The sequence below is a fragment of the Lytechinus variegatus genome, chromosome 1 (assembly GCF_018143015.1).
Source record: "Lytechinus variegatus isolate NC3 chromosome 1, Lvar_3.0, whole genome shotgun sequence".
Lineage (NCBI taxonomy): Eukaryota > Metazoa > Echinodermata > Echinoidea > Temnopleuroida > Toxopneustidae > Lytechinus > Lytechinus variegatus.
This window is the reverse complement of record NC_054740.1, coordinates 78,161,860-78,187,272: the sequence shown is the minus strand read 5'-3', so window position 1 is coordinate 78,187,272 and position 25,413 is coordinate 78,161,860. Positions and strand designations below refer to the sequence as shown.

The window sequence follows — 25,413 nt, the reverse complement described above, 5'->3', positions numbered from 1 at the left end:
CCATGGTACATTATACAAATATTGAATAGGCATGAGTGCGATGGTGCGAGATTTCGCATGAGGTGAAAGAAAGATGCTCTATTCAACGAGGCGTTAGCCGAGTTGAATAGAGCGTTTTTTTCTTTCACCGAATGCGAAATCTCGCACCATTGCACAAATAAGAATATTCGCTATTTGTGTTGTACAACACCTTGGAATTTAGCGAAAATATAAAAAACAAGAGTTTTTCCCTGCAGTAATCTATGAAAAGGGAGCAAAATGTTGTAAGCAAAGGAAAATCCCACAAGCGCACATGTCCTTGGGCACGGGCTGCTTTGCACATTTAGCCAGCAGGCTTATAAGCGTATTGCACCTTCATTTTTACTGAGCGCAATTAATGAAATCGTATTGTGACGTCATCTATAGCCATGCAACGGTACATTTTGGATGGTACGTCTTTTGTGCAATGGTACGAATGTTTGACATTCAGCCTCCCATTTGCTCGCGTACAACAGGCTAAGTAGTCATAGTACAGTATCTTTCAACAATATGTGTAGTGTCTATGAGTAGATACACTCATCCCCTTTAACAAGAAGGATCACATTTGATGACTAAACCAATGGCAATGTGCAAATGTATGACATGTATAGATTACATTGGTCCTTTGAAGACTAGATGAGATGATGGTGTCAGTGGCTTTCCATAGATTCATTGGATCAGTCACACTCCTGTGTGTGATGGAGTCCATATGACCAAGCAAACAGATTTATATTCCAAACTACATCATTCAACACTGGGCAAAATACCTACATGTACCTTACCTACATATACATGAATACTGTAGGTATGTTATATTATTATATCCCTATAAATCAACTAAAGATAATTTGTCTAAAGACAGTTCAGAAATCTGTTGTTAGCTTGCTATATTCCAGTTATTTGCAAAGTCATCCGTAAGTCATCTATTATTTATGTTAAAATGGTGTTTAAAAAAATATTGTGGTTCAACAGGCCATGTTTAGAACAGAAAAGGCATGATAATCTTTGTCATGAAAAAATTAATAATTTGACATGATTTTAGTATTTTTATTTCATGCAAGGTAGAAGAGAATGATAATGGCAGCACTGTTTCGTAATCATATGCTTCTACCTCATCTAATTAGAGCATGTTTTACGTAGTAGTTGACAATGAGCTCTGCAGTGGGTCATAATTACGCTGCCCAATCATTGGCCTATTGTAGCTATGCATTGCTGTTAATTATTCCTTGCAAGGTTCTCACTGACACGCATCAAGGAACAGTGATTTTCAGTTTGCTGGGGAATCATAATGAAAAATGTGTTCTTGTTCCCTACATTGCCATTGAATTAACAGTGAAAAAAGAAAAAAAAACATATAAACTGCACATAATTACTGCAATAAAAATACATGTTCAAATTACAATAAACTGGATTTACCATAATAATTCAAATATACAAAATAAATTTCATTTAACAATTCTAATTTCAATAAACAATGATAATTACAGTTCACAATGATAATTTAATTAATAGAAACAATTAAGTAGATAATAAAAATGTATTTCATAAACTTTAGTTTGAATGTCCAAGAGAATGGTGGTATTGTTTCAAAGAAGGAATAAGCAGTGTTTAGTTGAATAAAATGAATAAATCAGGGCTTTATTGAATTTACCTTTGCAGAACAAATTTCATGTTTGTGCTGTGTACTTTTTCTATGATTAAAAAAAAATCAATTTTCAGATCAAGTTTTAAACAGTATAATAGGTTTAAAAGAAATGGAAAAGACCTTTTTTTTTCAATGGAAAAAAGAGTCTACCTTGGAGAAGTTGCCATGACAACTCAACAATTTTCAAGTTTGCAGTTTTTTATAGCTAGTGTGAATGGGCCTGCTAACATTTTGATTTGATTTCTAGAAAATTATTTGTGTGCCACTTTGTAACCACCGAATATTTCCACAATCTTTGTCTAAAATAGATATTAAAGATTATCACTCAGATAACTGCCAAACTGTGAGGACCATAAAGAAAAACTGCCATTCTGCAAGACTAGAAAATGAGAGAAGATTTAGCTGGTTTAATTTAAGCAAATGACAATATTAACCTTACGCAAAGCTATATTAACCTGTTAACATTTTAGTATGATTCTAGTTGTTGATATTTAGTGAACAATTATTGCTATCAGAAATGATTTACATGGACAGAATGTTTTAAAGTTTCCAGATTACTTTACTCTAAATTAAAAGACACCAATAAACAAAAGAACAATTATAAAAGGAAAATATGGATTTAAATTTAGGTTGAACTTGGCCATCAGCCATGACAGGCTTCATGTTGTATACTGTGCAGGTGAATACTGCTGCAAGTTTTAAATCACCTTGATTTTTGCAAACATAGCTAAATATTCTCCCTGGATATGTGTTTAATATTTCAAATATATTCATTTTTTGAAAATTCTTATTTCATTGGCCTTTAAAGGCAGTGCATCTTCATGAAACTTGCAGAGAAGACAATGGCGCTGGAATTAAACCAATCAGACAATATACTTTAGGAGGTACCATTGCTAATACACAATGGCTTACCCCTTTAAACTTTCGTCTGATCTGGGGACCTGTTTCATTAACACTTATGTTGTAATCTTTGCCATATGGCAACTACCATGATAACAGGGCTCATCAGCCAATCACAATTGAGATATATCCATGGTAATTACCATAATGGTAAAGTTACCTTGCAGTTCTAAGTCTTTATGAAACAGGCCCCCACAATGTTCCAGCAGCACTAGACAGGACTACAGATTTACTGGCTTGGCATAAACATATGGGTTGTTACCAAGGGATTTCTTATTCTAAAGAGATTGATGTATATGTTTGGAACTAGTCTATCTTGTCTTATCTACAGATTTCATGATTTTCTTTCTGCCCAGAAGTCTATATTACCACAAATACTGTGAATGTTTCTATTCCTGTTTAGTTGGTATGGTTTTAATTTCATAATTAATTATATTCACAAAAGCGCCATTTTTGTATTTGAATATTCCAGCCCTTTTATTTTGAAAGCCTGAATTGTTATAGCCATTTGTACTTTGAGAAGAGGAAAGAATAACATCTCTTATCAAATCTTTTCTATGATAGTGATTCATCTCATAATATATATATATAATGTGTGCTGCAATGGTGTTTGTATACATCCATATCTGTTGCTGGTTATTTTCAAAAGGTATCTAGTCAGCTCATATAAGGTACTATATGTCATTGTAAATATCACATTTTGTCAAATCATATCGTTGTGTGCTTTTCAATGTGTAGTCTTACCATTGGATATTGTGTCCTTATATAGGAATATGATATATATTGAGATTAATTTTTTTCTGAAATATAAACAAAAATCTACCTAATTGCTATATTGTATATAATTCCTGACTCATATTTCTTTTCTTGAAAAATACTTGTGTAATATGTTTCTGTGGAAATTTGTTATATTAAGATTGTAATTGATTTGATTTGACTTGTATATCTTTGTTTCTACCTGTTCATATTTGCAAAGCTTACAGTGGTATATTTTGTATGAATCTGTATATAATTGATCAGACTATATATCAGAAAATCTATTACCAATTAGAGGGGTTTTATTATTATTGTGCGAATCAAACTTCAATGAAAATTTTAGAATTTCTGGATACAATTTTGTTTTTGGTAAAAATTTATGTGTGAAAAAGAGTAAAATTCCTAAATCAGGAAAATCCACACTCGTGAAAGATGTATTTTTTAAAGGAAAATACCGATATTACTTTTTAGTATTTCAAATTCATGTGTGCATCAATAATTCCCCTGCTCTCAACTTTGAAATGAGTGTCCGCCAATCTTGGTGTATCAGGAAAAGAGGAAACCCAGACTTCATATATTTTCCTGTACTAAGGAAACCTGACATAAGTGACAAGAAAAATAATTATGCCATAAAACCGAATCATATTAGCATTCTTATTGTACCTTGATGATGCTTGTTGGATCACACATGTGACACAGTGAACAATGAAACCATGGAGCTTTTACTGAAAGGAACAAGAAAATTACAAAATCTCACTACTTGCCGTCCCATAATCTGTGTTTGTTTTTATTCAAGAATCCTCTTTAAGCATATTGAGTAAATCTGAATTCAGATGCATAAAAATGAACATTCATGAAAAAATTTAAAAAAGTGATAAAGCAAATACATAATTCCATTGTCCATAGGGACACACTATTTCTGTATTCAATGTGCAGTGGAACTGAAATCCCTTGCTATTTTGTACTGCTTTTAGAACTTGAGTGTTCACCAGTCGTGGTTCTGAAAACACAGTTCATGTATCTTTGGAATGCTGATAAGTTGTACTTTCAAATAATAGAAGTTTCCTTTGATGATTTCTTATAATCAGTTGCCTTTTTTATTGATACACCCTGAGTAGAATTATATAATAAACTAAATAATAAAAACTAATAAACTATATTAATGATAATTAATTATTACCGTCCAAAGAGAAGAGTTTGAGTTTTGCTGTGATAAACTGCAAAAAATGTTCAAAACAAAGAATTTAAGAACCATTTCTAAGAATCATCTACATGTATATTTACAATATTCACTCTATTTTCTTTAGTTTCATTTCAAGTGCCTATGACATGTTAAAGACAACAATAAATTGTCATCAAGATTCAAAACATGAGATAAAGTTTATGGCATTTTGAAGCTTTTTAACATGGGGTGTATTCAAAGTATTGAATTTAATGAATTCATTATCTCACTGATTTTTTTTTGTGCAGTCCATGTCATTAACAGTTGTATGCGTATTCTTTTCTTGGATTTGGATATTTTTTGTGATTTGTTTGTTTTTAATTTGAGTCATTTTTGTTATACTCAAATTTTCATGTGTTTGGATGAACATAGCCTTTAAGCCATGGAGTGCTTTCATGTCAAATATAGGCTACAATCATGGTGCTTGAATATTGAATTATTTAGTGATATATTGTTATTAGCTATTGTTTTTATATTATAATTATAGTGATGTTCTGAGTTAAGTTTGTTGAAATGAAACTAGTGTCATCATGGAATTTAGTGACATTAATTTCCTTTAACAAGAATGAATCGGGAGTTAGCCAATCGGCTGTTCAACATTTTAAATCAAATATAACAAGAATATGCTCCTTTAACAATGGAAATGATAATTTTAGGATGGATATCTCCCTCTTGCTCACTGGATGATTTAGCATTCAGTATTTGGAGCTGGTGTCGGTGTTTTGACTTTGCTTGTACCAGTCACATCATCACACCTCAAATAATCCAGTGTTAGTGATGGGACAAGGCCAGCTCTGGCCTCTTGGAGGGTTTGGCCCCTCCTCGAAAGTTTATGAATCCCCCCCCCCAAGAAAAAAAGGAAAAATGGAAAAGAAAAAGTTTGAACTGTGATATTGTTGAATATTATGTAATAATCTATCATTAAATTAGATTTTGATTTGATTTGATTTTTATTTTTTTCTTGCTCACACCTCTTTAGAAAGTTTACCCTGTACACCATCTTTGGGTCCCCTCATTCTTTTTAAGTACTTCAATTATGTGGAAATATATTCCTATTTTGTTTTATTATTGAATATTGAAACTCAAAAGCTTGTTGATGTAAGAAAATCTACTTTCCGAGTCCATGAAATTATGCAATGTTGTGTAATGATTTGTCAATTTTACATTTTGTTTGTATTGTTTTCCTTCTAATTTTTGTTCTTTCATTTATGTTAACTATGGAAGCAATTATAAGAAAAGAAAACTGATGAGGAGACTGATTATTTATTTAGCTGAGTTAATTATTGAGTATATTATGTAATTTGGGTTAGTAGTGTTCATATGAACACCTAGGCAGGATTTTTATTGTGAAAATTAATTTTAGAGAACCAAAGATGACTTTTGATGGTTAGAGAGAAATGGGTATGGCTAAATTTGAATTAAAGTACATAATGAATATAGATAAATAACAATAATATGCCTCATGAAGAAAATGGGAACAAATTAAATATATATATATATCGACCATTGGTAAATATAGAATGATCATGGCAGATATAAATGATTATTTTGAAAGGTCTGATTTATCAAGCACTACATTTGAAAATACAGAGTTGATATATCTTTGTAAAAAAAAAAAAAACAATTCTTGCACATCTGGTTTAGTCGAAGATAACTATTTTGTTTGTTGTGTTTATTTTTTTATAAAGAGAAATTCAAGTCTGAATAAGAAAAATGACCTGTATTCAGTGAAAAATATGACAAAGACCTGCATAGTATAAATAGCAAGAACCTAAAAATATGAGTGGAAGGGGTAGAGGGATGGCAGTGACAGAGAGGGAGAAGGGGTATGAGTGAGAAAGAGGGGTGGGGAAGTAAAGATCATAGGGTAGGAATGAGAGAGGGTTTGTTGGAGAAAGCAAAATCATCCTAAATCAAATTCATGTTTTCTGTCAACTTTTTCATACGTGCAAGTATTGACTTCATTATTGAAAAGTAAAGCAATTTTGGATTATGAAAATAAGAATGGTGCAATAATTGTTATTTTTGAGCAATATCAGGCCTGGGCAATGTTTCTCTCAGTCCAATAATTTGCTTTACCCCAACGGAAATCATACGGCCGGCCACCATCCATCCAATTCGTAGTTATGGAAACGAAATCCTGTTTGATGGTGAGCCCTCTTTCGCTCATTATCATATCATCTAGTTTTCAAGCAGCTCACTGCTGGAGCTTTGGCCGAGCTATCACGTTCACGCCGCGAGCCCGGCGCGGCCCCGACATGACAGGATCGGCCAATCTGCGATTCGCTGCCCGTGCCAGCTAGCGCCTAACGAAAAAGCGCTGGGACTTTGAACGGCCGTGGTTCGAGATCGGCCTTTACTCTTGAATTAATCAGTTCGGCCCAACAAAGGACTGTTCTAAGTTTAGGATCAGAGGAGTCAGTGCTTGATTTAGACCTGTATTTTGGTGAGAACACTTAAAATTGTATCCTCAACTTGTCTTGGCGTTTTTCTTTTGCCGTTGGTCATGTTGGTTCATTGGCGTTGAGTTGCGATGCTAATATTCGGTTGTCGAGTCAAGATGGGTTGACCTAAAAGATAAAAGCTAAGTAAGAGGAGACATTTTTAACATAGTCACTGTTTTTTAAAATAAAATTTGTGAAAGATTAGAAGGTAAAGACCATTGTCCAATTCCTTAAAAATGTATTTGTTCAAAGACAAAGGTCTTGACTTGATGTTCTATTAACATGTTTTTCTCAATTACTGCCCCAAGTAGGTATCAAAACACCTGTTTCTTGACCTCGGTCCGAAGATAACATAATATAGCCCGAGCGCGGTCCCCGGCAAAGCATGCCGCCATTTTTTATTCACTTACTTTCCTTATTTCGAGGTCGATTTTCTTCGTTCGAAATTGAAAATGGACTAACATTGAATTTCTGAATACAATATGCCTTTGAAAACGTGATTAAATATCGAATACAATAATTTCATTCCGAAGGTCCTTCTACAAGCACAGAAGTCTTGCATAATAGCACAGCTGTTGTTTATCATTTTGTCCCTGGCCCAACGCTCATAATCTGGCCTGTGGAGACAGCGGGGATTACCTGGCCAAGCGGGGTTGATCAGGCGGGTGTTTCATAAAGCTGTTCGTAAGTTAAGAGCGACTGGTGATCCTGTCTTGCGGTAAATGGTACACACCATTGGCGATGATCACTCTCTCGCATGCTGCTGTTGCCGTTGGACCAGGCATAGTCCAGGGAACGTCTCTACCGATTTTTTTTTTAAACGGTACAAAGAACTAAAAAAAAATTCAACCTTCTTCTACACAGTGCTAAATCAGGGAAAGGGACAGAATATCATATGCATAGGCTTTTATAGTCTACAACAAAAGAATTTATTACGTAATCCAAATTTCTCATGTTATAATGTCACCTGTGTAATGGGGAAACATTATGTAATCACTCAATTACCACTTTGTCTACGTGTAGCCTTTCAAATACCAACAAAACTGTAGATTTTTATTCAAAAATGTTTTATTCCACCTTTATGACCAACAGTGTAGATAGTATTTGGGTTCAAAATAAAACAATTTGCAAGAGAAAACACAGGAAGAAACTTCTGTTTTGAGGCATCTTTTCAGGCCTGAAATTCTTTTATCAATTTTTTTTTTTTAAGAAATCACCAGTATAAAAGAGTAACATTTTACAAAATGTTCAATTTTACTTGAGATAAAGTGGTTAAATTCTTGAGAAAGAAAGTCACAATTCATGAGATTTTGTTGCATGAAGGTAAATTCAGCCACAAGAGGATCCGATAAATCTTGCTCATTTGCTCATTAGCATAAGAACCTGCCATCTGACGTGCACTGACAAGTTGTTTAAATGGTTGCATGGTGAGTGGTGAGCCCGGGGGGGGGGGCCACTTACATTGACGAGTGGATACCATGCGCGACCAAAAAAACACGTAAAAAAGATGTCTTTTTCACGATAGGACACGTTACGTACGTAACGTGATAAGGGTGTCAAAAACACAAAAATAATGAAAAAAGTGTTTCTATTTCGCTAGGAAAATTACGTGTTTAGGGTCGAATTTGCGGGATGATGAAACAAAATTAAATGTTTTATATAGGATGTCCGATTTGCGCGAGGTGTAGAAGTGGGGTCGTACTAAACCAAATAAGGTAAAGCCGACGACCGAAGGACCCGTAACAATAAAACATTCCTGTACTTGTTTAGAGGTTCATTTCAGGGAATATTTGCCAAGAGTATCGTTTTGTTTCCAATACTTGTTAAGGTAGGGTTTCACACGCCAATACTTGTTAAGGGGTGCATTTTCAGAATATGGAAATTACGTGTTTAGGGTGCTTTTCGAGACCCCATGGTCGCGCATGGTATCCACTCGTGAATGGAAGTGGCCCCCCCGGGGTGGTGAGCAAGGCATCACCCTTTTTCCACATCATCTTCAAATTTCATAAGGCAATCCACCAGTATACACTTGAAAAAAATATGGTTTGAAGAAACTGTCAAGGGATGTTGGGCTGTCTTTTCTACACTTGGCAAAAAAAGTTCTTGGACACTTATACAAGTTGAAATATTCCATATAGTTATTTGAGTAAAGGCAAATTATTGTATGTGAACCGGGATGTGAACATGAACAGACAATATTCCTCTTCCAGTATGACATGACATTTTCATGTGAACAGTCATGCATGGGTGGTTAAATGCTTTAATCAATAGCTATGTCAGTAAAAGAAAATTGCAAGAAATTGACTATTCAAATGCTAATGATCATGGCCATCATGTAGGCATACATTCAACAATTTCAGCAGTTGGTTATTTGAATTAAATGCTTAGGGATGCATCATGAGATGCATAATGAGATGGATCATTTGGACACTCACTTTCAAGATGAAGCTTTCCAACCAAGAGCGTGCAAGAGCAATAGGAAAATTGCAGTCTGGGCAATCATTTAGACAAGTGGCTCGATATTTCCAAGTTTCAGCAACATCAAATTTTCAAAATTTCAAATTTGAACCCGCGGTATTTGGCTACTGATGAAGTTAAAGATCGCCCTGGGAGTGGTCGACCTAGGGCCACCACCCCTGCAGAAGATAGGAGGATAAGCATAATTTTCTTTTGCTTATGCCAAGATACTGAAATTTGACATTTTTTTTCATCAGCTAACTTTGACTTAAAATTCCAGTGGAATAGTGATGCATCCAAGGTGGATAACTTTCTCTTTTAGAGTGGTATTTGACTTTAAGTTTGCTTTTATCGTTTAATGGATATTTATGCCACACAAACTTTCACAACTGAAAGAATGACTGATTTTTTTCTTGCAATTTTCTTTTACTGACATTGCTATTGTTTAATGCCTGTAACCAGCCATGCACTGACTGATCCATTTCTTGCAATTTTCTTTTACTGATATTGCTATTGTTTAAAGCATTTAACTACCCATGCATGACTGTTCACATGAAAATGTCATGTCATACTGGAAGAGGAATATTATCTGGTCATGTTGACATACAATAATTTGCCTTTAATCAAATATCTATATGGAATATTTTAACTTTTATAAGTGTCCAAGAACTTTTTTTGCTGAGTGTATTAAGCAGAATTCTCTTGGGTGAGGATAGTTCTAACCCAACCAGACAATATGCAACACTGACAGATACAATATAATAAAATTTGTTATGCTTTTGGACTTGCTACCTCAGATGACTTTCTTTTGATAATAAATCTTATATAAAAGTAATAGATCTTCTATGCTGAAATGAACAATGTATCTGTGGCCTTTTTTTAAATATATATATATATTTTTTCATTTAGATCCCCTAGCACCAAGATGAGCAGTGATATTTCCTCTGTGTCTGGAGGTGGGGGTGTGGCCCCTTCTGTCCTTCAGATCAAGACCCGTCATCTTGTTCGGCCACCAACTCCAGAGACAATGATAACTGATAGGCCTAATGACCCAGATATCAGCATATTCTGTGAGAAATGCCATGAGTTCATCAGTGTCAGAGCCACCCAAGAACACAGGAACTTCCACAGTGCTCTTACCGTGCTTGGCTACACCGGCAAAGAACAACCTGAAAGTGTGAAGGGCCTGCTCAAGAAGAGACAAGAGCTCATGGTTGCTTTAAACAAGAAAAGCCTCCCAAACAGACCTGTATCCTTGAACAGGCTGCAGAAGATCAATGAGGCTTTTGAGCTTGTTAAATCCCATCTTGAGGAAACTTATGAAGAACTGATCCACAGTAAGGAGAATTACGTCTATGACTGTCAAGGTATATCTCTGAACTGCAGCGCCCCATGTGTGAGGGCAGTGGGAATATGCTCCAATGATAACAGCCGTTGGAAGTCAAAGATGGAGGATACACGAGTATTCCAAGACTATTATGGCAATGATGTCAACAAATGTTTCTTTGGTATTTATGATGGCTATAATGGTAGGTTTGCTGCAGACGTAGCTGCAAATGACCTTCACCATGTCTTCCTTAATGAACTTCAGAAGGTTGATGATAAGGTCTCCTGTACTTGCGCCGTTAACCTTGCCGATAAGAATGATCTGACAGACTATCAGCTTGAGCGAGGCTCTCCTATTGTGCGGAGTGATAGCATCCGTCACATATTACATGAAGAAAGCGTCAACATCATCCAACAGATCATGCATACATGTGAGAGCAACCTGATGAAGATAAGCAATGATGACAGCCAGCTATCACAGAGGGACAGGCCAATGCGAAAGAAGAAAAATAAAAATCCAGAGTATGAGAAGGTTTCCCAGGCTTACCACAATACCTACCTTTATCTTGATCAGTATCTTTCATATGGAATTAATGAAACCTCACTGGTTCGCTGGAGTGGATGTTCAGCTCTGTCTATTCTCATAAGTAGTGAGGAACAGGTTGGAGATGAGGATGGAAAGGATGGAAACAAAGTTGATAATAAAGATAAAGACATTCCAAATGATAATGAAGCAACAGAAGAAAAGAAAGATGGAGAGGAGACTGAAGAGGGTGAAAAAGGCAGTGCTCCAGAGGATCCAGAAAAAGAAACCAAAGAAGTTGATGCTCTGCTGGAAGAGCTGGGTGTTTTGCACATTGCAAATGCTGGTGAGTGAATGAATTACTGGTTTTGATTAGAGGTAGTGCAGTGGAAAGAAACCTTTCAGATAACTGATCGATCACTGGCTTTAACACCAAACTATTAAACCTGGTGTGAACTATACTAGCTGGTTTTTGTCTCACATGCATAGCAGAGTGAGAGTATAGGCGCCGCTTTTCCAACAGTGGTGGCGGCGTCAACACTTTGGTTAAGATTTTGAAATGACAGCATAACTTAGAAAGTATATGGAGCTACATGTAGTTCATGAAACTTGGACATAAGATTAATTAAGTATCACTGAACACCCTGCCTGAGTTTCAGGTGACATGACTAAGGTCAAAGGTCATTTAGGGTCAATGAACTTAGACCATGTTTGGGGAATCAACATCAAAATCTTAATCTCAGGTTAAGTTTTTGAAATGTCATCATGACTTAGAAAATATAGAACTAGTTCATGAAACTTGGACATAAGGTTAATCAAGTATTACTGAACATCCTGCCTGAGTTTCAAGTCGCATCACCAAGGTCAAAGGTAATATGGTCAATGAACTTTGGCCAAGTAAGGGGTATCTGTTGAATTACCATCATAACTTTAAAAGTTTATAGATTTGATTCATGAAATTTGGACATAAGAGTAATTGAGTATCACTGAACATCCTGTGCGAGTTTCAGGTCACATGACCAAGGTCAGAGGTCATTTAAGGTCAATGAACTTTGGCCGTGTTGGGGTATTTGTTTCAAGAATTACCATCAGAACCGTAAGTGTATTGGCCTAATTCATCAAACTTGGACATTTAGGAGTAATCAAGTATCACTGACAAGTCTTAGGTCGTATGATCAAGGTCAAAATGTCATTTACTGTCAATGAAAGTAGTATCGTATCATTATATGAATGTTTTTTTTGTGAATTGAATAATTACTTTATAGTATTTTTCAAAATCAGCACTGCTTCTATATTGAATCGCGTAATGCAGGTGAGACTGCCAGAGGGACTGCTTGTAACGTTCACCCAATTGGGTCACTTTGAAAGTACTATCTTGCTTTCCATGTACATGTTGCATGTTTAATCTGTATGTTTTGCAATACCTTTGACAGAGCTCATAAATCATATTTGAGTGAACAATACATGATATCTAGTTTGATTTTATTATTCTAGTCTTTGTTGGCTATACTTCTTATTTACATGTTCTAAATTGTTTTGATTAGGATTTTTAATGTCCATATAAATCAAATAAGATTGAATTATGCAATGTCAAATCAGCAGCAGTATTTCAAGCATTCACATTATATTTTTGTACAAAAAGTAAGTTACAAGTTTCATCCCTCTGGAATAAGAATATAAGAATGATAAGAATATCAGAAGAATAATGAGACCAAAATTAAAAGAAGAGGGGGAATGTGATAAAGGTCATTATTGAAAATCGTGACTTAATATGCCATTTGGGTAATTAGGTGGTCTGTCTATGACAGATCACCTATTGATTTCGTCAGAATTTTCTTTATTATTTATTTATTCTTAGCACCTATGTTTGTCGCCAACTTTTCTCGGAATTGGCTGAATCAATTTTGCTGATTTTTTCGTCATACATAGAATCTATCATAGAGACGGCATACTAAGCTTTTGAAGGTCATATGGTTATGATGACGTCATCTACGCGCCATTTTGTAAAATTCTTCATTTGATCATATCTTCATTATCAATTATCAAAAATTAATAATATTTACAGGACATTAACTTCATGTCAAGGGTCAACTGTCAATGTCATCAAAGGTCATGTAGAGGTCATGACGCGCGCGTACGCGCGCGCCAAAGGTAAAAAAATCGTCCAAATGACCTATAAAATTTTTTGGGTACGTTTCAGGTCATTTTAAGCATTTCAAAAATTTGCGCGCGCGCACGTATGCGCGCGCGTGCGCGTATGCGCGCGCGTTTCCGCGCGTTACACCTTAACACAACGCAGAAAAACCGTTTCTTTTAATATCATTGAATTGCTAATAAAATTCTGAGCAATTTGATACCTTGATCAACCTTCTACAACCATTAATATAGAAATAAACACCCATTAAAGTTTGCAGCACGTGTGCGCGCGAGCTCTCACTATAGGCCATATATGGGCAAAAACATGCCTATTGTAAATTCACTGTAGCTCTTTAAATAGTCCGTTGACCCCCAATTTTTTTTTCATATATCGATAGAGTATGAGTTGTAGATTTGATTTCATGTCACCATTGTCCCTAAATTATATCGTGACGTCATCAAATAGGCGCCCAGACTAAAAATTTCATTTTTTTCAAAAATGACGTCATCAAATTTATGCAAATTTGGCTGTAACTTCTCGAATATAGATCGTTTTTCGCCCAGATTTCAATATGTTGTAGTTTATAATGTACTCTTTCTCCTCAGTTAACATAAATATTCGTTTTGAGAAACGCATCATTGCGTAAAACAGCGATGAAAAGAGGCATGTCATTTTTCCTCATTTTGCGTGTAATCTCTATGGGACATGACTTTTTCCCAAAACTAGATTCGACATTCCTCTATTTCGTGAGCCATATCTCCATTTTTTCTTGTCAGCTTTCCTTGAGCTTTTAACATGTTGTAGCTGAGATTCTGGGCTATCGGAAGTGTGCCCTTCATTTTTTGATCAGATGCCGGGATCATGCCCGTATTTCACTTGCAAAATTGGAATTGTAATTCTCAAAATTGCTTACGTGTAATCTCTATGGGGAATATCGTGGCTCAATGGATAACGCATTTGACTTGCTTTCTCGAGGGCGGAGGTTCGATTCCTGGGGTAGAAAAGATGATTTTTTTTTCATTTTTTTTTCTTTTTGCCACCTCTTACATGATCCTTTATGATAATTAAAAGGTATGAAAGTTAAAATTTAGCAAGATAAAACAGATTATAATTGTTTTTTTTCATATCACATGTATTTTGTGTGTAATCTCTATGGGACATGACTTTTTCTCAAAACTAGATTCGACATTCCTCTATTTCGTGAGCCATATCTCCATTTCTTCTTGTCAGTTTTGCCGGAGCTTTTAATATGTTATAGCTGAGATTCTGGGCTTTCGGTAATGTGCCCTCCACTTTTTGATCAGATGCCGGGATCATGCCCGTTTTTCACTTGCAATATTGGAATTGTAATTCTCAAAATTGCTTACGTGTAAAGTCTATGGGAAACATTAATAATCACATTGAGCAATGGTCAAAATTTATTCTTAGGATGTCTAGAATCAAGATTATCAATCATATCTAAATTATTCATTTTATACATTAGCCGATTCTGAACGAAAAATCATGACAGACCACCTAATTCGTCCGCATGACGAATTAAATTCTAGTTTACTTTTTACAATTATTTGGTAAATTATTCTTTGTATGATTGAGTTTATTAAACCCAAGAGAGGGATTAAAATCTTGTATTAATTTGTTACCTCATATGTTCCAGGAAATACCCAAGCAGTCCTCTGCAGAGCTGGGAAGGCATATCATCTATCAAAAGATCACACTCCTGGAAATCATCAGGAGAGGTCACGCGTGGAGAAGACAGGTGCATCAATCCATGCAGGGGGTCCAAATGGGCGGGTCAATGGCATCTTGGACACCACAAGAGGTCTAGGTAACTATGGAGACCCACAACTTAAGAAGGCAGTCATCCCTGATCCATACACAACCAGTATCAAGATTGATCAGCATGCTGAGTTTATTGTCATGGCATCCTGTGGCTTGTGGGATGTACTGACCGATGAGGAGGTTATCTCATTGGTCAAGCAGACCCTTGCCATTCGCCAGTCACGAACAGAGGCAGAGAATGTTCCGGACGGATTTGGTGGCTATGGGTTGTCAGACGATACAACATATGGAGAGGATTTCCTTGGTGAGTCATATGCGACAGGGTTGGGCACCAGTTACGACCAAGCAGGATTCGACAATACAGTATCATCAGTCATTGACATAGATGCTGCTGAGGGAGATGAGGCCAATGTCCAGAAGAAGCAGTTTAGAAATCCACTTCAGTCATTGAAGGAGGATGCCGATGATGAAGATGATGGTGATGATGATGCCAACAGCAAGTCACAGATAAACTGGAATGAACCTCTTACTGATAAGGACACTGATGATCATCAGAAAGCAACATCCAATGAAGGGAACAATCTGAAGAAAGGTATCAGGGTGAAAGGTGTTGTTGCGGATGCTAAGGCAGAGAGCGAGAAGGAGACGGTCTCTGACATGAAAAACTACAAGGAAGAATTCAACGACAATGCAAGCATGAAGACAGACTTTGAAAGCCTGATTTCTGCACTCTGTGAGGATGGGAATGAAGCAGATGTTGAAACTCTGACAGAGCTCCACACCTTCTATGCAAAGTCTCGGCTTTCCGATGGACGTAGTATTGTAGATAAGAAGGAAGAGTATAGATTAACTGCGGAAATGATCAGTGAAAGACTAGTTCAGAGTGCCTTATTGGCTGGCTCAAGGGATAATATCACTATTATGGTCATTCTTCTTCATGGTTGCCAATTGTGAATAGCTCAATTCAAAACTTCAAAGTATGAAGTATATCATACATTTTAATTTTTGCTTTTTAAAGAATCCTTACATGAGACAACTTTGTAAATGCAGAAATTAATTAGTTTATTAGCCTGTTTCACAGACAAAAATGACTTTAAATGTATAAAATGCCTGAAAATCAAACACAAATTCTTATGTTCAGCTTTGGATTGACTGATTTTCAAGTTTCAAATATCGCTCCCTGAGTTGCTTTTTAAATGCTAGTTTTGTGTCACATGCCACATATACATTTCGAAACTGTTTGGCTTAAATAGTTTATTTTATAGAGAATTTTGTTCAATCTTGCAGTCTTGCACTCTAACATTTCATAATCGTACTAGTATATTATGAGGAAAAACAGGAAATGGAATGAGAGAATAGTGACCAAAGCAATGCAGTGAATCTCAATGACTATGACATATCAAGGAATAAGGGCTACCTTGCCAAGGGAGCATGTAAATTTGGAGAATGCTTTGAGCTAAAAAGAAAACTTCAGCTGAAAAAGGGGCAATGATCATTATGCACCTCTGAAAATATTTTTTAGATTACAGCATCAGCTAAAAGCTTACTATCAATATCAAAATGCCCTGGTGGTAATTCGTCAAACTTTCAACCGCTTTAATGATGTAATAATCAAATTTGCAGCTAATTTGAATGACCTTTAAGATCAACATTTAAATGGCCAAATACTTCATTCAATTTAATTTCATTGGCATACGGTTTCATGGTTATCTCATTCAAACGTATAAAAAAGATCAAATTAAAATAGCTGAAGTGTTTTGAAATTCAATTCACAACGGTACCCTCCTTGCGAACATTTAGGAATTCAAAATCATAAATATGCAATCACTTTGGACAGTGTTTTTTGTTGATGTGTTTTTTCATCTTATTTTGAATAATTATGGAATTGGGTTTTACTTTGAAATTGGATGTTTACCATTTTACTGAAATTTATTATCCTTCTTACAAACCATTATCGGAACAAGTACTCGTTTTTGTTCCACTTTCATAACTATAGATTGTGGTCAATACCATGTCTCTTATCCCTTCCTCAAAACGATATAAATTACAATTATGTAAAAAAAAAGAGAGACAAGAAGAAGATGAAGAGAAAATTTCTGCCATAGGCATAGGCGATACACCCACTCACCAATCACTAAACGAATAACCATTTACAATCATATCCTATAAGTGTTACATGAATTACGTCTTTATCAAACATAATGGAATAAAATGAATCTAAAAGGATCAGATAAATAGAAAGATGGGATAAAGTTTGAACAAATATTGTATAACATGATAAAAAAAAGGAACACAGAACAGTCATGTTATCTGAATTTGGACGTTTAAAGTGCAAATATGTGTGCCGATAAATGAAATTGAAAATGGTATTTAAGGCGAAGTTAAACGATCAGTCCGTCATAGCAAAATTAAATGACAACTTTGGGCCATTAATATGAACAAATTTCTCTCTAAATGGAATTTCTACAAAATTCAATGGAATGGTACTGTATAGAACAGAATTGAATGCTAAATAAATGAAAATGAACCATATTTGCAGAGGGTGGACAAATATATTTCGAATTTGAATGTCCTTTCATTAATTAAAATGCAACTCTGATGAAATTGCACGGGAAAAACCTATAATAATTTGCCTAACCATGCAAACACATAAAAAGTGTTTGGATATGGTCTTTGCACACCAGACACTAAAGTCTCCAAATGACTTTTAAATAACTTTGCTTCTGAAAAGCACGTTCTCATTCTAGTTCTGGCAGAACTTGATCAGTATGAGTAGGAACACCCGCTAATTTGTATATCAGTATTTGTTTTGTTTGTTTATGCTTAAATAATTTCTGCAGCAAAGTACCAATTTATGATACTGGGGAGTATCTTCCTTTTTTGCATTCAGTTCAGAGAAATACAATTGTTCTGCTGTGGACAGATGCAGACATTGCTATTGTACATGTATTCATAGTATTCCGTCCATTTTCGTCCCATTTTCATGCCAGGGTGGGACTTACATGTGTGTGTTTAATGTGCAAACTTTTATTCTTTTCTTAACATTTGTGAATTTAAAAGACTTAGTTAGATAATATATAATATATATCAGTATATTGGTGAGAATTGAAATTGATTTACATATATTTTAAGCAACAAATTTACAAGTGGAAATGAAATATTTTGGCTTATTAAAATTTCATCCTGTGTATTGTTTTCTATTCTGTCAACTGGATTGTTATTTGTATTATCAGTTTGGGCATAAAACTTTCTACAAAGGATATATCCACAATTGTATAGTCTCGTTAAATTTAGTATTTGTTTTGAGCAATGATCCCGATTTCAGTTTTGAATAGAATAACAGAAAAATAAGCACAATTTGAACATATTAATGGTTGACTAACAGAATGAGGTCAATACAAAACAGTCATTTTATGTTATTTTTTCTACCAAGCAAATATTTTCATTACAAAATGAAGTTTGTCAATGAAGACCCCCCCAAAAAAAATTGCTCGTAGAAATATTCTCTAACAACACTCCCCTCAGTAGCACTGCCCCCTCTATGTTTAGTGAAGAGTCATTTTAAAGTATGAAGATCATCATTGTGTAGTAAGTATTAGAGTCAAGTGACCAAGTCATCTTAGTACGACTCATGGAGTTTGGGGTTCAAATCCTATCATCTCATTAACTTAGATATGCCACATTTAGTCAAGGCATTGCAAATAGGTGCCTAGGAGAAATTTGTTCCGTGAAATTCTAAAAGGCTGTATTGGAAGGAATGGTAGCAATGATTTAATCTGAGATGGGTCTTGCTCTGAAGGTATTCAATTCATTTTAACTGTCTGTAAATAGTTGGTGTTTGCAGCAACGTTGAACGGTGCAAAGTTCCACTGATTTGCTCTTCCAAAACATTCATTTCCTCCAAAAAATTTATGTTCAGGGTAAGTGAACTTTGCACTGTTTCAAGTCGGACAAACCATTATGTTTACAGAACGAGGCCAATTTTTTTTGTATATTGGTGTCTACACGTTATTACTCAGGTGTGCAAATAATGCAAGAGTAATGTCAGCATACATGTACATTTCATAGTTCACCAAGTTTGATGGATTTCCATAGTTATGATTGATTGGATCAATTGTAACTCTTTGTAAGATGGGGCCCTGGCCTTTTCAATTTCAAGTATGATATGTCTGTATAAAGTGACTGAGTGCTTGTGCATATACATTTCTATGATGCTATTTTGGCATTTAATTTCTAGTATTTTATGTTGTAAATTTTGTTATGAGGTCCTATTTCCGTCCTTTTCCAATTTAAAAAAAAAAATTTATGCAATATTAGATTCTTTAAATGATTTGTGTGCAGATCTTTCTAGATTAAATCTTGACATTTACCATAGCCGATATATTAATTTACATGCATTTGTATTAGTGTTTCGCACGAAAAGAAAAAAAGGGAAATCGTGATTCTCACGATAATTTTTTCAGCATGGGCAACTGATTTATGATATCTTATTCACCTTATCATGGCTTTCATTTTTTCTTCTTTATGTTGGCCATATGATCTCCCAAAATACCCTGGCCTAGATAGGGTTAAAAACTATTGAAGATAAGGCAGTACATTGTTATAACAAAAATATGAAATTGAGTCAACTCTGTGGGCCGTATAGTATTCTGAAATCAGGTTTGATTTAAATGCTGGTCTAAAGTTGTGGTTTAACTTTGGATAGCCAATTGTGGCACACATATCTAACAGTGCAGGTTCAATTTATCTGCTCATTTGACACTTTACTAATTCATAATTATCTGGAAATATCTCATACCGATTTTCTTCATCATTAAAGCATAACACGAGCATAGCAAATATTAGAAATATACAATGTATCCAAATTTCTTACATTTTCCACTTCCCATAATTTTAGCAGATTAAGAAAATGGTAAGTTAAACTAGACTTTAGATTATGAGTCTGTAGGTGGACATACAGAACAAAAAAAATTGAAATCATTCCATAGCAAAATTGTTTTATTTTATTTTTGCACTGTGAATAGAGTACACATATGCCATTGTACATGTACATGGTAAATAGTTTTCACATATTACGTATTCATCCATTTTCTTTAATTACATCTTCATCTTTTGGGATAAAACAGGCATGATCATCAACTTTACACAATAACAAAATAATAATGAAAATTACAAACCAGAATAACAACCTCTGTCTATACTTTATATATCATATAAACTGAAAGCATACCCAGTTATTCCAGATGTAGTGATAAGCTACACAGCTTTAGGAACAATACAAAAGGACTAAATAATAAATTGAATAAGTCTCAAAGTTGGAAATGTTTACCTTTGAAGCGATAAGAGTCTAAAAATTGCCCTTGCTTTTTATGAAGTCATAATATATTGTTTATAAGCATTCCTTTAATTTTTGCTTAGAAGAAAAAAAAAACCGAAATATTTAATCCACATTACAGAAAGGAAATTTACTGCATCATTTTGGCTAACATGACCCCAGGACACTAACTGGCTAGAGAGAGAGGTGATAAGTTGATATCGCATCCTGCAAAACACCAAAGTGTAGCCATGTCTCCTAACACAGTACATACACTGACTAATGGGCACACTCAAGAGACAGTGTACTTGTGTCTCATGACTTTATAGTTTGCTAAGAGAGTCCCAAAGTTTCCCTGCAACTACGGTATCCGCCAAGCAGCCGCTCAGCCTATTCTACTCAACAGTTTTGACATGCTGAAAATGTATACTGCATCGCACGATAGCAGTGCTCTTACAAATAAAGTATATTCATAAAATAAGTTTATACGACGGAATTATTGGGATGATTCAAACCCCCACCATCTCTTCAAAAAACAAAAACAAAAAAATATATTTGACTTTACACAATTTTATAAAACCTCAAGCTGACGACTTGAAATATCATGACTGCCACATAATCCAAAAATAATCTTTGTATTAGATATATCACGCTTTTTTCCCCCATGAATTATAACAGATGTACAGGTATCTGAGACCATCTTTCATATACTTACATCGCTTTATACTAACGAATGACTCCATCTTAACAACATCCAAAACAAGATGTTGGTATTTAACATACACTGCGGACGGCACAGTGACAATTCTTTCAAATAGGCCTTTCACATCAAGCAAACACTAGCCATTCATACAAACTACAGAAATGGAACTTTTATCTTCCAATATGTACTACTGATCGCATACTTCAGGGGCCCATTTCATAAAGAACTTGCAACTGTTGTACTTTGCCATTATGGCAATTACCATGGTAACCTTCATTTTGATTGGCTGATGAGCGCTGTTGCCATGGTAGTTGCCATTATGCCATAGTTACAACAGTTGTAAGTCCTTTATGAAATGGGCCCCCTGATAAAAAAAAATCCATTCTAGATGTAGATATTGCATTTCTAATCAACATTGATTCTAGTAGACACTGCCCATTTTTACTGGAAATTGGTTTATTGAAGAGAACCTTACACCAAGATCAAGAACTAAAGGGTGCTAATTCAATAGATTTGTACAGATAAAGCACCCTTTTGTACCTTATCTGATAATGCAAGTATGAAGTACACATTGCCCAGTTATCACATATTTCAGTAATGAAAATAGTTGCAGTTTACCGATATATGTCCGATAGTTTATAATAGAAAGTTAACACCTCTTGCAAGAATTATCAAATAAACAATAAGGAACTGGAGCATTTCATTGAAAAGTAAGCTTGAAATTTTCATACTAACTAGCATTATCATGTACTGGAGTACAACATGCAAAATGGGACATCTCGCATAAATGAAGAGAGAAGGAAAGAACTTATACAGACTAGAGTTACTATGTCAATCCAAGACAGATTTGTATATATGTAAAGTGTTATAAATATGTTGCTACAAGAAGTATCTTGTACCTGTACAATATTGTACAACTGTGCTAATACAAAGCTTATTCTTGAAGCAATAACATGAGAAAGAAAAATTCAACAAAGAAAAAATGGCAATTTTTTTTTTAAACTAGTGTTCCCAATGAACAAAGTCGCAATTCTAGGTTATGTTAAAATTAAAGGGCCATAAGAATGTTATATACAAAGACTTCATTCATATTTCAATTCTGATGATTAATGTCCTTTTCTTGTATCTTATCCTCTTTTTTTTTCTTTACCATTACCCTTTTTTTATTGATGTGGATAAATAAAGCTAATAAAACATGACTTCAAAATTCACATCAATAATAAAACCCACCAATTTGACTGTACCAAAGCACACACAGTCAAATGGATTTACAACTGTATAAACATTGATCATATGATTTAGCTTACTAACTATTGTCAAGTCAAATGAATACATGTTTACATAATTATAAGAACTCAATATTGCTTAAAGTTGTTTAGGTGTTCAGAGTAATGGCTGAAGTCAACATAGAGTGTGTTGCAAGCAGTCCTGTGAGGAAAATATATGTTTAGGAGCAAGCCTACATATAAGTGCAAGTTAACTTCGGTATCACGTGCAATCAACAACAGTGGAAAAAAAAGTCTTGAGTGAATTCCTTGGGGTGCCACAGCCCCTTCTACGATACCCTGGAAACATAATTTCCTGACATTCATTATCATACTGTGACCATATTTCGATTGCAATGGTAATTTACCTTGCTAATTATTAATCAGTTGTGAGTATACATGCTAAAAAATCACTCTGTGACAGGATACTCTGTAAATTACAAGAGTTAAAGACTACCCTTGTAAATATGAGAAATCAAATACTAGAATTATCTGACCTACTTATCATACTTCATGAAGTGATTGATTTATCATATACCAGGGCACATTTCCCGTAAATAACTAGATCAACTATAAGTGCTGTAAATAAACGAGTTGCCTTCCGACTACATACAACATGTGAAACAATATACTGGAGAAAATACTAGACACCTGGGTCGGGATAATAAAACTATGAAAGAGACAAGATTAACAAAAATGTTGGAACACATGATACAAATAATAAGCATATAATCCATATTTACAATAACATTTACTTAGTTTCTGTATTCACTTATTTATAATTCACAACCATTACAATAGTTAGTATTATTCTTATCATACAAGTTGTTTTCATGAACATAATATTTGTCTTTTTTTCATAATAAAAGGATAAAATTGATGCTTGGATGGATTTGTGTGAATTTACATCACAGTATCCTTATGTACATACATGAATATTGTTATATGAACTAGACTTACTGTCCTCCACATCGATTGGTTTCCATGCTCACTATTGGCATCTTCAGTTTTATTAAGTTACACTAGTAAAAGTAATTGTACACTGCCAGGTGAACTTCCTATATGTATATAGCCATACCATCAAATTTTGAACCCTTAACATGAATTTAATGAATTCTTCAATAACAGGCAATGAATTCATTTTCATCACTACAAATGAGAGTCATCTGCATACTCCTGAAAGATACAAGACCACCTTCATTTTAACCATGTTTTTCTTCATATTTATCAATTCTCATTGAAAGAGTAGATCATAAAATTTAAAATGATACATAGCTTTTCAAAATTGATTAACAATAACCTAACTAATTTCTGATACGATGCAGAAAGATTTTAAGGAGAGATAAAAGAATGAGAAATTGGAAGTTTGAAATTTGAAGAATCACTCTCAGCAGTCCAAAGCAAAAGAAATGGTATCAAAGAAATTTTAGTTTCTCGTACCTGAATTATCTTAATGGATTCAAACTGACAGAAAGTAAAAGAATCCCTCTTCCAGAATAGCTAGCCTTCTTTTCTAATTTGATTTATAAAGACTTAACTACTATTTTAACTTATTTCAGAAGACCTTGCCTAGTGATATATTGTGGGTTGTGAGGCAGTAAATCTTGTATGTAAATTCAAACTAGTATTGTGATGGCAAAATGACATCACAAGAGGATATATCATGCCAGCTGGAATGAAGCATAATGCATGGAACATTTTGACGAAAATCTGTAAATTCCTACAATACCAAAGTTACCAAAAAACAGGAATATGTTCTCATAAGAGATTTCTTTAACAGTGCCTTGTTATAAAACTGTGTTTTTTTTTAAATGAGTTTTTAAATTGATCAGAAAAAATTCCATGATCCAATATTGAAATAGCTTGACATAATGTATGGTTCCAAATATCTTCATATCAGAATTGTTCATTCATAAATGATAAGCCTATGTGACATTTGTTTTTATAATGTCGGCTTTGGGTTCATTCATCTTCTGGCTATTAATTCTTCACATCATGAAGAGTAACCCATGGTATAATTGTTTGTGACTGGTCATTGATACAGAAAACAGATTTACGAGATCATAAAGTGGTTTTTCACTAAATTATTGGTTAGGAACATTTGTGTGACCACCAACTCATTTTGCCTCGAATGAAATTTTACTTACGATAAGCGATGACCGATCGTCAGTATGATAACGAGTCATGATTTTTTAAATGAGAGCAATTTATCAAACAATGATAATCCATATCACTAGTTTATAGAACAAATAAAACATATCACTTTCTTCTGGCATTATGACCCACACATGGTACTTTCAATATTGTATACACACCCTCAACTATCAGGTGTGGGAAGGTGTGGGAACTATGTAAGACACCTTGTGTGGGTAATTCTTACTAATATATTAAGTGATGTGTATCATTTGCATATCACATATTTCACATTCAGTTCTGTAGAGTTCATGAAATAAACCTTACAGACAGAGCACTAGGTCGTACCCACACAATAGAAGGCTGTTCTCACTGACAGTCATTGCTGTGCTACACTACGTATGCGCATCATCGAAGAAGGTCTAGATAGCAGCAGAAAGGAACTCAAACAGTAAAGCAGTGGGAACAGCCTAAACCACCTCTGCCAACTATGTTCTGATTAAATGAATTTCTGGATTTTTTTTGTAGGTATGTCTCTAGCTTCAGAGCACAGGGCAAGACCTTTGGCTGCCCCAATCCTTCTGTCTTTCAAAATAATATGCAACATTTCATGATGAGACTGGCAGCCTTCGTTAGTTTTTGCAACACCCCCCTGATGATTGCTGGTTACTCTCTGTTAGGTCCACACCCCTGTTTGTGCCCCTTTGTCCACTACTGGGCCCTCCAACTTGGTCATTCTTTGGAAGCTTCTTGGCTGTTAAAAAGAAATAGAGAGAACAATGGACATGTAA

General features: G+C 34.7%; 2 protein-coding genes across 5 annotated transcripts in view; one reads left to right on the top strand and one right to left on the bottom strand.

Moving 5' to 3' along the window:
• Positions 1-6,747: 6,747 nt before the first annotated feature.
• On the top strand, positions 6,748-21,041 carry LOC121424039 (protein phosphatase 2C-like domain-containing protein 1). 3 transcript variants are annotated; one of them, XM_041619625.1, is made up of 3 exons: positions 6,748-6,987; positions 10,352-11,637; positions 15,083-21,041. In XM_041619625.1, the coding sequence occupies exons 2-3, from the start codon at positions 10,368-10,370 to the stop codon at positions 16,159-16,161; spliced, it is 2,349 nt and encodes a 782-aa protein (XP_041475559.1). In that variant the 5' UTR covers positions 6,748-6,987; positions 10,352-10,367; the 3' UTR covers positions 16,162-21,041. The 3 variants fall into 3 exon arrangements, with proteins under 3 accessions (XP_041475559.1, XP_041475569.1, XP_041475552.1); XM_041619635.1 differs by lacking the exon at positions 6,748-6,987 and adding an exon at positions 7,037-7,129; XM_041619618.1 differs by lacking the exon at positions 6,748-6,987 and adding an exon at positions 7,523-7,808.
• The window catches only part of LOC121424059 (ras-related protein Rab-5B-like), a 32,583-nt gene continuing 27,357 nt past the window's right edge, over positions 20,188-25,413 (bottom strand). For both annotated transcript variants that reach the window (XM_041619646.1, XM_041619650.1), the window contains exon 6: positions 20,188-25,376. In XM_041619646.1, the coding sequence (XP_041475580.1) occupies positions 25,255-25,376 (122 nt within the window). In that variant the 3' untranslated portion in view covers positions 20,188-25,254. The remainder of the gene's footprint in view (positions 25,377-25,413) is intronic.

What these genes read in the sequence shown, in the direction of transcription:
- LOC121424039 (XM_041619618.1), top strand. Translation starts at nt 7,708, where the DNA reads ATGGTACACACCATTGGCGATGATCACTCTCTCGCATGCTGCTGTTGC. An exon ending in ACCGATTTTTTTTTTAAACG is followed by an intron (nt 7,809 to 10,351) that starts GTACAAAGAACT and finishes TTTTTCATTTAG; the next exon opens with ATCCCCTAGCACCAAGATGA. An exon ending in TTTGCACATTGCAAATGCTG is followed by an intron (nt 11,638 to 15,082) that starts GTGAGTGAATGA and finishes CATATGTTCCAG; the next exon opens with GAAATACCCAAGCAGTCCTC.